This window comes from Neolamprologus multifasciatus, chromosome 19 (assembly GCF_963576455.1).
Source record: "Neolamprologus multifasciatus chromosome 19, fNeoMul1.2, whole genome shotgun sequence".
Taxonomy (NCBI): Eukaryota; Metazoa; Chordata; class Actinopteri; order Cichliformes; family Cichlidae; genus Neolamprologus; species Neolamprologus multifasciatus.
This window is the reverse complement of record NC_140457.1, coordinates 21012053-21027511: the sequence shown is the minus strand read 5'-3', so window position 1 is coordinate 21027511 and position 15459 is coordinate 21012053. Positions and strand designations below refer to the sequence as shown.

The 15459-nt window shown below is 44.0% G+C and overlaps 1 protein-coding gene across 18 annotated transcripts in view; it reads left to right on the top strand.

The window, feature by feature from the left end:
• LOC146496551 (ryanodine receptor 3) overlaps positions 1–15459 on the top strand; it is a 114785-nt gene that overhangs the window by 38931 nt on the left and 60395 nt on the right. For 17 of the 18 annotated variants that reach the window (XM_085143659.1, XM_085143654.1, XM_085143649.1 and 14 more), the window contains 18 exons: positions 55–129; positions 276–354; positions 903–1015; positions 2138–2237; positions 2538–2631; positions 3399–3473; positions 3934–4090; positions 4640–4804; positions 5192–5313; positions 6101–6281; positions 7058–7193; positions 8603–8698; positions 9002–9120; positions 10861–10994; positions 11257–11498; positions 11760–11952; positions 14071–14287; positions 14544–14648. In XM_085143659.1, the coding sequence (XP_084999785.1) occupies positions 127–129; positions 276–354; positions 903–1015; positions 2138–2237; positions 2538–2631; positions 3399–3473; positions 3934–4090; positions 4640–4804; positions 5192–5313; positions 6101–6281; positions 7058–7193; positions 8603–8698; positions 9002–9120; positions 10861–10994; positions 11257–11498; positions 11760–11952; positions 14071–14287; positions 14544–14648 (2331 nt within the window). In that variant the 5' untranslated portion in view covers positions 55–126. Of the gene's footprint in view, positions 1–54; positions 130–275; positions 355–902; positions 1016–2137; positions 2238–2537; positions 2632–3398; positions 3474–3933; positions 4091–4639; positions 4805–5191; positions 5314–6100; positions 6282–7057; positions 7194–8602; positions 8699–9001; positions 9121–10860; positions 10995–11256; positions 11499–11759; positions 11953–14070; positions 14288–14543; positions 14649–14859; positions 15322–15459 lie in introns of those variants that run through there. The other variant, XM_085143660.1, reaches the window with a different exon arrangement.

The following is a 15459-nucleotide window of genomic DNA, read 5'->3' as shown; positions in this document are numbered from 1 at the left end:
AGCTGACATGTAACTATGCGCTTGTGTACATGTGTTTGTGAATCGTCTCCATAGGCAGCGCAGAGTGGCGGACACAAGACTCTGCTGTACGGACACGCCATCCTCCTGCGGCATTCCTTCAGCTCTATGGTGAGAGATCTCAAACAATCCCCGCTAAACAAATCACGACAGATTCTAACGGTTGATTTACACGGTATATCAAAAATGACCCTTGTCAACACAGGAAGTGTATGACAGCTCTGTCTTTTGTGGTTTGATGTGTGTGTTGACCACAGTACCTGGCCTGTTTGAAGACATCAAGGTCACAGACAGATAAGCTTTCCTTTGATGTCGGCCTGCAGGAGGATTCAACAGGTAAATAAAAGCTCCGGTGCAGTTTCCTTTTATCTTCCTCCATTCCCTTTGTCATTGTCGCTACGCCTGTCTCTCTCCGTCTTTGTTCCGCCTCCGTCTGCTTCTTTAAATCTATCTAACCTCCTCTTCGCTGTCGGAAAGTCCCCCTCTTTATCTTCCCGCTCTTCGTTTGTTCGCGAGTGAATTTCACTGTATGTTTTTTCAGAATCTCAGTTAATACCCCCCCATCCCAGTGAAGCAGTGTACACTTACTTTGTGCTTCTTGTTGTCAGCTATGATTTCATCTGTGCAGAATATTTAACACCCACATGTGTGGCAGGCTGATACCTGGACCCACTTCTGTTTGCACTTGTTAATCGCATCATGTGGTACGCTAGATGAGCAGTCGCCTCAATTTCACTTGAAAATCTTGCTGCGGTGACCCGTGTGTCCTCATTTTCAGCCCACTGCGACAATATTAGTAATTACAGGGGGTATTTGGGCAGTGGTGTTTGATTAAAAATATAGAAGAAACATGTGTTTGTGTATGCGTGCGCTTACTGTTGCAGGTGAGGCTTGCTGGTGGACAATCCATCCAGCCTCCAAGCAGAGATCAGAGGGAGAGAAAGTACGCATCGGCGATGACCTCATCCTCGTCAGCGTGTCCTCAGAGCGATACCTTGTAAGTCCAGTGTTTGCCGGTGTGTATGTGTGTGTGTGCGCGTGCATTTGAGTGATCATAACATAGAGGTCTTGGTAGGAGCGCATCAATTCTACTCCCCTGATGTGGCAAAATTTCAGATTATAGCAATCCTGTTACCACATGCTGCAGCTCTCTCCGTGACCTCTCTCCAGCTGGAGGCTTAACATTAAAAGCAACAACTTTTTTCCCCTGCGGATGACTGCAAAAATGCATACAATTACATTAAGCAAAATTTGATCTGCACTGCATCACATCTGATCTCTGGGGGGGGATTATGATTTCTTTGCTTCCAGTGCCTTTTCAAATCAAGCTCCTACCTAATCATTCTGGTCACGCCCAAACATTCCTCTCCTCTGCAGCTATGATTCTAACTTTTTCAGCAGCGGGTAACTTTCACTTTTAGACTAACTTTGCCCACTGAGCACACGGACTAACCCTGGGTAACATGTTCTCCATGATCCGTGAAGTTTGTGACAGCAGCCAGGCGGTGCTTACAGCCCCACGGCGGTTGGGGGCACGGACAGATGACCACTATCGCCTTACAGTCAGCAATGCCAATCTGGTAGTCTGTCCCAGCTGTCACACACACTGTGGTATGTGGAGACACACAAGCACCTAGGGGGCTGCAGGAGACTCTGGGGAAGGAGGATGATCAGGACACAGCTGCCACAAAATTTGTTTTTTGGATGCACAAACACTGTGGAAACCCCACACACACACATATTCTCTACATTATAATCTGTTTGTGTATCCCTGAGCGCTCATCGATAAATTGGAGTCTTCTTCTGCATCAATGGTAATAGACTTTCAAGCTCCAACTGACAACTCATCATCCTTTTCAAGTCGAATCAATACAATCATGCATTACAAACCCAGCTGCAGGGTCACGAGCCAGTGCACTCCTAGTGTCGAACCCAAGCTCACATAAATGGGGGCGGTCACGTCAGGTAGGGCGTCTGATGTGAAAGTTTTGCCAAATCAAACATGTGGCTCGTAAAGATGTAGATACATTGCCGATTGCTCATAAGATCACAGTGCTGTCACTTGCATATTTCTGTAGTTGTACACAAAAGTGAAAGCTGGATGTGCTCTTTCCTGCAGCATTTATCCATCTCAAGTGGCAACATCCAGGTGGATGCTTCCTTCATGCAGACTCTGTGGAACGTCCATCCCATCTGCTCTGGTAGCAACATAGAAGAAGGTAGACACTTTACATAATCATTTGATATACCTTCAGGTAAAAAAAAAGAGACAAATATACTTGAAGACAGTGTTGTGATGAATTTTGCAGCCCATATAATTTGAATTTTCTGCATATTCAGTCAAATCCAGGTGACAGTGGCTAAATTTGCAACGAGTTTAATGTTTCTAACTGTATTTAAAAATGGGTAAAACACTTAAATATGGCAGTTAAACACTTAAACCTCTGTGATATGGATTGTCTATTTTTCCTGATTTCATCTCTGAGATGCCAAATCTTTTCTTTGTCCTTCTCCAATAGGCTACCTGTTAGGTGGTCACGTGATGCGGCTGTTCCACGGACACGACGAGGTTGTTACAATCCCGGGATCAGACCAGAGTGAAGAGCAGCAGAGGTAAAGTAGTTACACAGCGCATGAGAAGCTAATGGAGCTGCCAGCCCTCTGTTTCCACCACGCTCTGTGACCAGTGTAACCCCCGCCCCCCTCCCCACGGGAGCCAAAATGGCTGCGGTGTTATTTTTACCTACAGTATAGCTGCTTGGTGCCAACTCACATAAGGCAGAGCGCTGAATAATGGCACACTTGGCCCGAAGTGGGTCAAAACAGCGGGCACTACACGGGCCCGTACACATTCAGCCAGGTGCCAAAAGATGTGTGCGTCTTCTTCTGTGATACACACGATGTGCACACAGTTTCTATTTTTAGACCGGAGCGTGGCAAATATGGGGGCAGGATTAGATTTAATTCTAATTTCTAGCTTTGGCTTTTACTCCTTGATATTTCACAGATGGAGCGTGCTTTTTAGAGGTCTCACATTTTTCTGGGGCAGATCAAACGCACTCCAAACTGTCACCAAGGGGGCGATGAGCGATTTCTTTTATCTTGGGACCTAGTCACCCATATCACTGAGAGACGGCGTAGCTGCGAGTTATCGGGACTCGTCTCTGTTTGAAGGATGTGACGCCGCAGTCGGCAGAGTAAAAACAGCCTGTGTGTGCCGTGCGTGCTTATGTGCCAAAGTCAAACATCTTGTCTGTGAATATCAGTGTGACAAATGAGAGGAGAGAGGGCCGGGATGAATGACCTTGAGAGTGTCCGTGGCAGCTAGACAGTTAAAGCATCTGCCCACGCACACACTCATGCTTCTCTCTCATCCTCAGGATAGTCAACTATGAGACGGGTAAAGCTGGTGCCAAGGCGAGGTCCTTGTGGAGGCTGGAGCCACTCCGAATCAGGTGGTTTTGTATTTCATGTGATCTCTTATCTGTTGCCTTTCTTCCTGTAACTCTCTCCTTTGTTTTTGTTTAATTCATCGCTGTCCTTTCCACCTTTCTTTTCTGTCGTTTGTTCATTGTTTCCATTTTATCTGTTCTCCTTTCCTCACTGATGCACTTTGGCCTCTGCCTTATCCCCTCTTTCTCTTTCCCTCTGTGTTTGCTGCCGTTCCCCTTTGATTTCTACCATGTTTTTGATGCTGTTTTGTTTAGACTTTCCTGTTTCCTAAAAAGAAAAAAAAGGTGCATAATTACAAAAATGTTTTCATCCGTTTCCAACTGATTCAATTCATATCTACTAGATAATTAACAGCTGGCAGCAGTTTTTTTTTAGATCAGCTAATTAGCAAATCTCCCTGGGTTTGTGAACTGAACATTTTTGTGTATGCTTAATATTAATGTGCGGTTGTGGCGTTGACAGCTGGAGCGGGAGCCACATCCGCTGGGGTCAGGCCTTCCGGCTACGGCACCTGACCACCGGTCACTACCTGGCTCTAACGGAGGACAGGGGGCTGGTGCTTCAGGATCGGGAGAGGTCTGACACCGTTGCAACGGCCTTCTGCTTCAGAGCCTCTAAGGTAAGGACACATGCACACACCCGACACATGCACACTGTTCCTCAAGGTGATCTGCATCATACAGGATCAGCCACACCCTTTCCCATTTAAACACCAGCAAGAAGGCTTTATGAAGGATCACCTATTAACCTTTTACGAATGAACTGCCAAATATCCTTGGGCTGGAAAATCACAGCTTTTTCAAGGACAATGAAAATTGCAAGAATTATCAGACGAGCGAAAACTACACCATTGAGGTTAATTTAGCTGAACTTGCCGACTCTAACTGAAGCGACCGTTTAACTACTCCGTTCAATAGAGTTTCTTGAAATGAATAGCGATGCTGAACCAATTACTGACCCCCTTCCAATGTGGATCTGAAGCATGTCTTGCAGAATATGTTAAGCAGCTGACTTGATTTACATTATTTACGTCTAATCCTAAAAGCAAAACAAATACAGCCTTCTTCCTTGTGATGGGCGGAGAGCTTTAAGTTGCAGATGCGGCTAATATTTGGTCGTGGTTTGATTAAGAACAAATCTGGGTCTCTTTTCCTTCCCTTCTGTGCAGGAGAAGCTGGAGCAGAGCCCCAAGCGCGACATCGAGGGAATGGGAGTGGCTGAGATTAAATACGGGGACTCGATCTGCTTCATCATGCACGTGGCCGCGTGTCTCTGGCTCTCCTACCAGGCGCCCGATGTCAAATCTGCTCGTCTGGGTCCCCTCAAGAGAAGAGTGAGTGGCGACATACGCGAGCGCACACCGCTCTGTCTTTAGATGCAAGGCACATGCAGAAAACAAGGAGCATTAATAAATAAATCACACTCCTTCGAGTGGATAATTATTTCGAGAGTAATGAGTTGATTGAGTTAAGATGATCCTCTGTTAGTTTGCATCTCATATCTCTGCCTCTGCTAAATATAGACCTCGTCTCCTGGCTACTGTTGCAGAAGCGGTGTGCGTGCGGCATGTAAACACAGCCAGGTGGCCTGTAGTGTCAGCACCTGTGTCCCAGACACTGTGGCTCAGTGCGTTCTCCTCCTTCATTTCTTTACTCATTTCTTTATATCGTCTCATGGCAATGTTTCTCGCCCTTTTCTCGCCCCGTGGCGTCCTCTCAAGGCATGCCTGCATTCCGAAGGTCACATGGATGACGGATTGACCCTCCAGCGCTGTCAGCACGAGGAGTCCCGCGCCGCGCGCATCATCCGCAACACCACGCTTCTCTTTAAGCGATTCATCAGGTACGCTACATGTTGACAAAACGGTGCCGTTGCTCACTTCAGCACACGGGGACGTGATTGCACAAATTAGCCAATTAAACCAAATTGCAGCCCACATTTGTCTTTCGCCACTTTATTAGGGTAATCTGCAAAATGTCCTGTCACTGGGACAAGTATCATAAGCACCCACGTTGATGATGGTTTAGCGTAATTACGCCTGATGATAAAGACATTCCAACATCGGCAAATTATATCTGAAGGCTATTTTTGAAGCCCACAGACTCGTAGGTGTGATATAACTCATGATGTAACTAAAGTACAGAGGGGCTGGTGGGTTTTGTCTGAGTGGGGTGCCAGTGCCCCATACAGTTCACTCAGTGGACCAGCCACATGTTTCCAAATAGAAATGCAGTGGCATCACTGCTTTGTGTGGTGAGCTATGAAGCACATACGTGGATGCTTCCATTGCCTGTATTTGTTATCAGAGGGCTTGCTGTCTCCTGGGTCAGACTTAGGGGCAGGAATCTGTCAGCCCCCACCATCACCACCACCACACACACACCGCTCCCATGCATAGGACTAGAGCTATTTTTAGCAGGCCAGCGGAAATCAGCATTTCAGCATGAATGAACCGTTGGGTTAAACATCGTGTTAGTCATCGCTGCCTCTCCTCAAGTCTGTTCAGCTTCCCAGTCGTCGTATCTTTAGCAATGGTTTGTTTCCTCGAATGAATGAGAGAATTTGAGAAACGGCAAGTAGTGTTAAATGTGTGATTGAGTTTTTTTTTCTTTCTGTCTACTTCTCCCAGAGATCTGGATTGTCTGGGTGTTAAGAACAGGGCACTGGTCGCTCTGCCCGTGGAGGAGGTGCTCCAAACCCTTAATGACCTCATCACTTATTTCCAGCTCCCCGATGCCGAGCTGGAGCACGAAGAAAGGCAGATCAAGCTGCGCTCGCTCAAAAACAGACAGAACCTCTTCAAGCAGGAAGTGAGTTCAACCATCAAGGAAGGTTTAGTAAAGAGAGCTCGCGAGGCAGTCAGGCAGAGCAGCAAAAGAATTTCAACGTGGTTGCAATTGGGACACTTTTAGTGAATGAGTGCACGTGTGATTAAGCTAGCAGTAGTGGCAAACTTGCAGAAGGAGGTGAAAAAGCGAAACCAATTGATTCTGTGTGGTTTGTTTCAATGGCATCCTGTATTTGGACGCACTTTATATGACAGTGTCAGCAGTTTTCCTGAGGCTGGCATGAGCGCACTGCTAAGCTTCTAGGCTCTAAATTGCTTTCATCAATTATAAAATGTCAACTGCCTCGCTGAGGGACCCTATGATGTCACCCACTGAAAAGCAGGTTAAATCTTATGGGATGCAACAGCATAATTGTGTCAAAATGTCTTCGAGAGACCATAAAATAAGAGACTTGATTGCAATATATCTGAAGATTATCGACACATAGAGTACTGATTTTTGCAAATTACATATATTTTAAGGATTTTTAAATCTTATTTACCTTTCTATGGGGGACTAAAGGAGCACATTTCTATCTTAATTCTAATCCCGAAGGTCAGCTTGTCACAATAACTGGAACACTTTCTATTTAGCATATCAGATCTCAGGTATTTCAAGTCTGTAGAATAAACCAGTATAAGACCATCATGAAGCTGCATTGCACTAACTGAAAACTGGGGGCAGATTTCATCAGAGGAAGCTCTTATACCAGTGACATGTGGTGGGTCATGTGACATGTGTCACTGCCTCTTTTTTAGGGCATGCTGACTCTGGTGTCCAACTGTATTGACCGACTGAACGTCTATAACAGCGCCGCACATTTTGGGGAGTGCGCGGGCTCGGAGGCTGGAGCGGCCTGGAAAGACATTCTCAACCTGCTGTATGAGCTGCTGGGTGAGATGCTGGTCTTAACTGCACACACACAAATACACACACAGACAGACAGACACACAGACGTACACACAGACTCACTGCCAACTGCAATTAATCTTAAAAGTGAAAGTTCTGATTCACATTTGCACACTGACACACAGGATGCGACAGATGGCCCTAACTGAGCCTGATTCTGCCAGAGGTTTCTTCCTCTTTAAAAGTGCGTTCTTCCTTCCCACTGTCTCCAGGTGGTTGATCACAGCGGTTTTCTCCTCATAATTTTAGGCTCTTTGCATCACAGTATAAAGCACCTTTCTGTGACTGTTGCTGTGAATTGATGCTGTATAAATGAAACTGAATTGAACTGAACTGAACTGAAGACACATGAACCATAAACTTTTCTAATCCTCCAAAAACAAAACAAAACAGACAAACACATTGTTGCAGAAAAGGCTCGGTGGCATGTGGCCCAATGCCAGGGCATCAACCCAACAACATCAGTCATCTCAGACACACACACACACACACACATAGAGTGTTTGGGTATTTCCCACTGACCTCATTTCTTTTTAGCTGCCTAATGTCAATTTTCATCTCTGTCCTCTCAGTTCTCTGTTTTGTTTTGCTCTCTGTGTTCCTGCTGCCCAGTGTCGTCACCCCTCCTTTTCAAATTCACTATAACCTCTTGCACTGCATCCATATGCTCCGTCATATATAGGACGTATCTCAGTAAAATGACCTGGCAGGAAAAAGCTTTTTTTTTTTGCTTCCCTCCTCTCTGTCTGTATATCCTGCCATCTTCCATCTGATGAGTACAATGTTTGTCTCGACTGTTATTTCAGCAGCTTTCACATAAAAAGATCCATTTACGAGCAGAAAATTGTGAGCGGGCACGATTTTCTTCCTGTCATGTTTGAAATGAGTTTCATTCTTAAGCTGAGATAGCCTGTATGTAGAGTTCATCTTTCATCTTGCCACACTGAAGCCCTCTCTGCCCTCCAAGGATGTCCTTCACGCTCTTATTTACACTGACTTCACCTGCTGATTCATATTAGTGTTCTAGTCACATCTCTCTTTCTCTGTTCCCCTTCCCCCTTCTTCACACACCTGGTTGAGCGCAGCGCTAAGTGGATTTGGGATGCCTCCCTCCTTTCTTCTTTGTCTCCCTGCATCGGATGACCCTGTTTTTTTTCATGCTAGGACATACATGTGGGTGTGTTTATCCTCGTATGTTTATGTCTGGTCCCACCTCCTCTCTAAGGCATCTTCTAAAACTAATATGTTTAAGAGTGTCAAAGCACAATGTCTTCCTTAACCGGCTTTGGGCATGAATTCAAAGTGTTCACCTTTGCGTGACATTGTTTTTCTGTTGTGTAAGACGTCACATTAGCAATGCGCTGACTCGTGCACGCTTTCCTCGTGTCCTGCAGCTGCGTTAATCCGAGGAAACCGCAACAACTGCACACAGTTCTCCAACAACCTGGACTGGCTGGTGAGCAAGCTGGAGAGACTGGAGTCTTCTTCAGGTACACTCATTAGCATTCTGACACATACACATGAGCCTGCAGTGAAACAGCACTGTGAGAGAGCTTTTGTGCAACATCGCAAAACTATTAAAATTCTTTAACAGGTACAGGAGTCTTTTTTTGAAAGGTGACACTGTTGGCAGAAATCATGGGAATAGCGGCTTTTACTTTTTAAATGTGCAGTAAGGAGTGTACCGGCAGGGTTTTCTGTTGCTCTGTGCGCACAGAATGTGTCTTTGACGAGTGTCCTTTGGTGTGTCTTGTGCGAGTGTTAAGTAATTGATGAATTTTGCGGCTGTGCAGGGATTCTGGAAGTTCTGCACTGCATTTTAATCGAGAGCCCCGAGGCGCTCAATATCATCCAGAAAGGACACATTAAATCCATCATATCGCTGCTGTACAAGCATGGACGCAACCACAAGGTAAGCAGTAAGTGTTGTTGCTACACGGTGAAATACACATCGGGGTTGTGCACATGTTGAAAAATAGCTACGCAATACAAAGAACAGCAATTTATGTTAAGAAAAAGCGTAACACTTTATAATACGGCCCGTGACTGCAACGAAATTGAATTTTTATGTGTATTTTATTTGAAACTACAAGAAAAAATGCCTTTAAAATTTGCAGGTCTATGTGACCTTCATCATGATGGAGCCAAGTCTAACTAATTTTGTTTTCCTTTCACAATCACTGTTCACACATAAAGCGACTGTTGACTTTCCTGTAGGACACTTGGGACATTAGGCGAGGTTATACCACTCCATACCCACCAAAATGTACAGCACACATATAATGCAAGATGGGGAAATATTGGTGGTTTTTCCACAAAATTACCAAGAAATTACTTAAAATTACTTACAATGGCATTTGTGTCTCATTTTCTTTATAATAAAATATGGTTTAGAGCAGGGGTAGGGGAACTCCTGGCCTCGAGTGTCGGTGTCCTGCATGTTTTAGATGTGTCCTTCATCCAACACAGCTGATTCAAATGGCTAAATTACCTCCTCAGCATGTCTTGAAGTTCTCCAGAGGCCTGGTAATGAACTAATCATTTGATTCAGGTGTGTTGACCAAGGGTGAGATCTAAAACCTGCAGGACACCGCCACTTGAGGCCTGGAGTTGCCTACCCACGGTTTAGACTGATTAAAATTACTTACAGTATAATTATTGCTTTGTTCCCTGTAGAAACCTGACTTGTTACCCCATTTTTTTGTGTAAGTAGTTGTTGGCAAGTATAATTAAACTAAAATTTCAAATAAAATACACTGAAATACCAGAAAAAAATTTAAAACCCCAATAAAAGCATAAAGGAATAATGTGATGTTTTCTTTGTTTGTTTATGTCTGTACGGTGAATATGTCACAGTAACATGCAACCAATTGAAGTTGTCTTATGACTTTGTGAAGTCTTCACTGGCTGCACAACAAATTACTCCTGGCTAAGAAGTGCACTAGAACGAAGCATTCAAATAAAAACTGCAAATTATGTTTGAACTTTGTGTTTAATATTTCTCTCAACAGTTGAAGCACACGACATGTGAACTTCACAGGTGCTTGTGTACCTAACTTGGAAAGAGCAACACTCTTTGCCACAGTCTCCATGCTAAGCTGACAATCTGCTGGCTATTAGATGTACATACTGTACAGATGAGTGGGGTTCTTCTTGTTGAGAAAGCTCCTGGAGCTTTTCGTAGCCGTGTGCCCCTAACACGAAACAGTCTGTTTAACAGTGAAATAAGATCAGGAGCCGGCCTGGGTCGTAAATCAGCCCGACTGTACCGTTTTGCAGTGGAAGCAGGAGAAAAGGGTCAATGCTAAAGCGTAGGTGTTCTATGCTGTCACCCTTGGCTGAGCATCCTGGCCCATTTAGTTCTACAGCTTTGTTAAGCTAACATCAAAAGGGTATTATTTAACATGTTTTTGTACCCAGTAACAATCGCAGAGTAATTATGCAGTGGTTGCATATAAAGGGACTGTCCCTCCGGCAGCATCCTGGACAGTTAAATATAATTAGTCATTTTCAGTAAGGTGCAGATGCACATCTGGGGTATAATAGGGAAAATGAAGTAAACGTGTTATTAATAGTGAGTGTTAAGTGCTTTTATGGTCTTCCATTAGAAGGTGTTGCTTATTATCCCAACCTCCTTCACCTTCTTTTTTAGATACTAGATGTGCTCTGTTCACTGTGTGTGTGTAACGGCGTAGCTGTGCGAACCAATCAGAACCTCATCTGCGATCACTTGCTGCCCAAGAGAGATCTGCTGTTGCAAACCCAGCTGGTCAATGATGTCCAGAGGTTAGAGAGCCATTTATTTATCTTGCTATCTTTCTCCTCCTTGCTTCTCTGATAACTCAGCCCACTAAAGCTTACTTTCAATTTATTAATCTGGTGAGGATCTTTTGTGAAATCATGTTTTTTAATCTCTTGTTTTTTTATCTTAGTAGTTAAATAACTTTATATGGAATGTTGCAATTTGCTTTTTTTAAGTAAAAAGTACAATATTGTAATTAAAAATGTAACTCTCTGGTGGTGATGTCACATTGCACTTCTTTGCCAGCATGAGACCGAACATCTTCCTGGGCGTGAGTGAAGGCTCGGCTCAGTACAAGAAGTGGTACTACGAACTCATGATCGACCAGGTGGACCACTTTGTGACCAGCGAGCCCTCCCACCTCAGGATCGGCTGGGCGAACACAAAAGGCTATGCACCCTACCCGGGAGGAGGAGAGGGCTGGGGTGGTAATGGAGTTGGTGATGATCTCTACTCGTACGGCTTTGATGGACTCCACCTCTGGTCAGGTGGGTGGGACAAGCCGGTGTCTGGAGTAACTAATGCATTAGAAGATGAGCGGTAACCCTGGGTTACAGCCAAGTTGTGTCTAGACAGAACCAGTGCCCTGCAGGGACGATCTCCTTGCCCAGAGTCTGTGTCGCTGTGTGCAAATGTGTGTATCCAACAGTATGTGTGTGTGTGAGAGAGGGAGGTAGAGGTGTGATTTGTGCCAGCACAACTCACTAGGTCGTATTTCACATAGCAGTTTGTTCGTGTGTCCCGATCAGGTCGTATCCCACGGGCGGTTGCGTCCATGAACCAGCACATTATGACCTCAGAGGACGTGGTGAGCTGCTGCCTGGACCTTGGAGCCCCCAGCATATCCTTCAGGATCAACGGACAGCCCGTCCAGGGCATGTTTGAAAATTTCAACACAGACGGACTCTTCTTCCCTGTTGTCAGTTTCTCTGCAGGTATCAAGTGAGTGTGTATTTTTTCTGTTCATATGCTTTGTTAGACGTTAACAGGCACGCTGCAATTCCTGGATGAAACAGAAAAAAACAAAACTCATATTTATATATTCGAAAAATTCTATCTTTATATTCTGACTTTCATTTTGTCTTCGAGGCTTTTAGATTAGACGTGGCTTAAAAAACAGGAAAAGAAATTCTGTTTCCATGGTGACCACTGATAGTGTGATTGATGTGACTTGAAAATGGAATTTCAAGCTCCAGCAGTTTTCCCACAATTCCATGATCGACTCCGACTTTGAAGAGCACAGTAGCCTTTTGCCACGTTCCCTCTGAGACACCTGCCACAATGTTTGGTCACGTTAAATATTAGAAAATGAATTTATTTTAAAAAAAATATAAAAAAATGTCAGAGTTCAATCATCATTCATTTAAAAAAAATGTGGTTCATCTGTGTGGCTAAGAAAAGGAAAGAAAAAGGCATAACGCTCCGCTTGATTTCCCTGTCTCTCAAATCATTTTCATGCATTTTCTTCCACAAATTATGTCACTTTTAATAGCATCATTGTTCTCACACTGTCTGTATTATCTGACGTGCAGAGAAGATTAATGGAACAATGTGTGTTACTGACCCAGTTGTTACGCTGGTTAACAGAAGTTAGATAAGGAGTTTATTACCACTCACACACACGCTCATGTGCCAACATGCTGCATGAGAATTGCTTGAAATATTAAACAGTTCCTTTTTAAGGGATTTTAGTGGTTTTTTGTGACAGCTTGCTGGGGTTAGGTTAGGTTAAAGGTTAAAGGTTAAATGTATTTATGTAACACGTTTAAAACAGAGTTGACCAAAGAACAAAGATAAGTGATTAGACAACTAATGATGCACTGGCGCCTTCAAGAGGTCACTGGTCAGTTTCATGTTTTTTTGGTAGTCTTTGCTGTTGATTGGAAGCCTAAATAACCTTTTAGATCATGAAATATGTTTCCTTTTTTACAAGCATTTCATCTTCGGTCAATGCATTCTACACTCAAACACTGAGCCATACTAAGGATTGGCATGGACTCAGAAAATGCGCTCAGATTGGAGTTTGTGTGTATCAAGTGTTTATTTTGAAGTTGGCGAATAAGCATATCTAATGTGGTGGAAGTTGTGGGACTGAGCGCGTGCATGTGAGGTCTGGGGAGGAGGAGGAACAGAGTTAGCAATGGTTCAACCGGAGGTCGTGATTTGTGGACTGGATTGCGGAAACTGGAAATGGTCTTATTTGAGTGGGAGGTGCTTTAGAGCAGCAGGCGAGTTTCCACAGTAGGGTGGATCGGTGGAGAGTGGGCAGGCAGGTGAGCAGGTGAGTCTTCTCCTTTACAGGTTTCTGAGGTTCCAAGCTGAAGCGGGCACATGTGGCTGAAAGGTTTTCACAACTCTGGAGTTCAAGAAATTCCAGAGAGACACATGATTCAATAGTGCATGAGATTGGTGACTGAAAAGAGTGGAGAGACTTCGATCTTCGAAGAGGATCGCAAGTTCTACATCAGCCCAGCACACCTGGTACAGGTGTGACAAGAACAAACCAGACAGGGGACGAGTCCTGATGCCAACCTCACGTCTCATAATAACAAAGAGGTTCAACATGCAAAGACCCTTGAGCTGCTTCATTATTACAGACGGAGTGAAAGAATCCAAATTGTCTACAATTTCATAAAACGGGCTGTTTGGAACAGATTTGTCCTTTTTAGTAGTTGAAGTGTTGTCAAGGTCTGACTCTTTCATTGGTCGGGTGATTGTACAGCTAACACTGTGTTGACCAGTCACAGCAGAGCGTGAGCGTGTGGAAGCTTGGAATTGGCCCAGTGAACAGGGTGAACGTCTCCATGGACTTAAACGTGCCAGAACATGACAGCCACACATCCTCAGTGCTTAATAATTGAGGGCCGCAGTGAGAATGAGCTTGGTTGCGTCTCTGCTACTACTTGAACTGCTATTTTGAGCAGCCTTGAGAGACGGTTTTCAGAGAGTTAAGAATAAAAGTAGAGGATTAGTTTTCTTTTCACTAGTCGCTTCTTTTATTAGTGTGCACGTAAAACATTGCAATAAGCCAAGTCACGTGAGCAACTTTTCTCTGGTTAGGGTTCGTTTCCTGTTGGGCGGACGGCACGGCGACTTTAAGTTCCTGCCTCCATCAAGCTACGCACCGTGTTATGAGGCTCTGCTGCCAAAAGAGAAGATGAAGGTGGAGCCGGTGAAAGAGTATAAGAGAGATGTGGACGGAGTTCGAGATCTACTGGGCACCACCCAGTTCATGTCGCAGGCCTCCTTCATCCCCACACCTGTGGAAACCAGCCAGGTAAGCTCACAGGAGGCGTGCAGGATGGTGATCATGAGAAAAACGCCCCCTTTTTCACAAAGGCTGTGATGCAGTGTGACATGTAAAGAATGCAAATCAACTGAAAAAAATGCTCATCTTGAATTTGATGCATCTTGTGTATTTGTTTGATTTTTCCAAAAGAATTGCATTACTTTGTTTCAACTACTAATTTTTTTGCATTCTATAGTTTGCACAACTTTTTGGAAAATGCTCATTTGCTTACCTGTTCCTTCAGATTGTCATGCCGCCTCATTTGGAGAAGGTTCGGGACAAGCTGGCTGAAAATATCCATGAGCTCTGGGGCATGAATAAGATTGAGCTTGGCTGGTCTTATGGCAAGGTAAGGGTTAGATTGTTAATGCGATTGTTATTTAGTCGCTTATGTTGTTCTCCTACAAGTTCATCGCTCGGATCAAAAGATAAAAAGCATACTCCATGCCTTTTTCCATGTTTGTGGAGAAATAAGCACGACAATTACAATTTTTTCTCGATGAGTGTGACAACTTACCATCACAGAGGCTTGTATGTCATCTTGCTTTCTCTTTTATAATTTGCGGTTCACACCAAAAAGAGGGTAAGTGGAAAAAGAACACTGTCGTTGTTCACATTCAGCGCTTTTCCGCGCCACTCATTTACATCCTTCATTCACATCCAGTTTGTTTGTAGGTAGCAGTGTCATTGTGTCTGTGTTCTAGTGTCAGTCATGAATTACAAATTGTTGTTTCACCCAAAGGGCAGAACAGGATGTCTTGGCAATTTCATCACCTGAATAAACCCAGACTAAAATTTGCATTTTGTTTTTTGTTTTTCTCCTTTTCAAAGAAAAACTGATGGAGTTTCTAGTTCTTTAAATGTTCAGATAACATAACCCGCTATGAGCCAGAAACCAATCAAAAGGCCTCTCTATATATTCAGAGCAGATGTTGTATCTTTTCTCCTGCTACTGATAGGAGTCTGAGAATATGATTGTATGCTATACTTAGATTGGAATATTAATGTGAAATTGAGATGAGGCTGTCTCCAAAAGTTGATTCTGTTCATCTGGATGTAGCATTTTCTGGGAGAAACGTTTCGTCACTCATCCAAGTGACTTCTTCAGTCTCAGCTGACTGCAGGTTTCCCCAATCTTATAAACAGTACATTCAGTCATT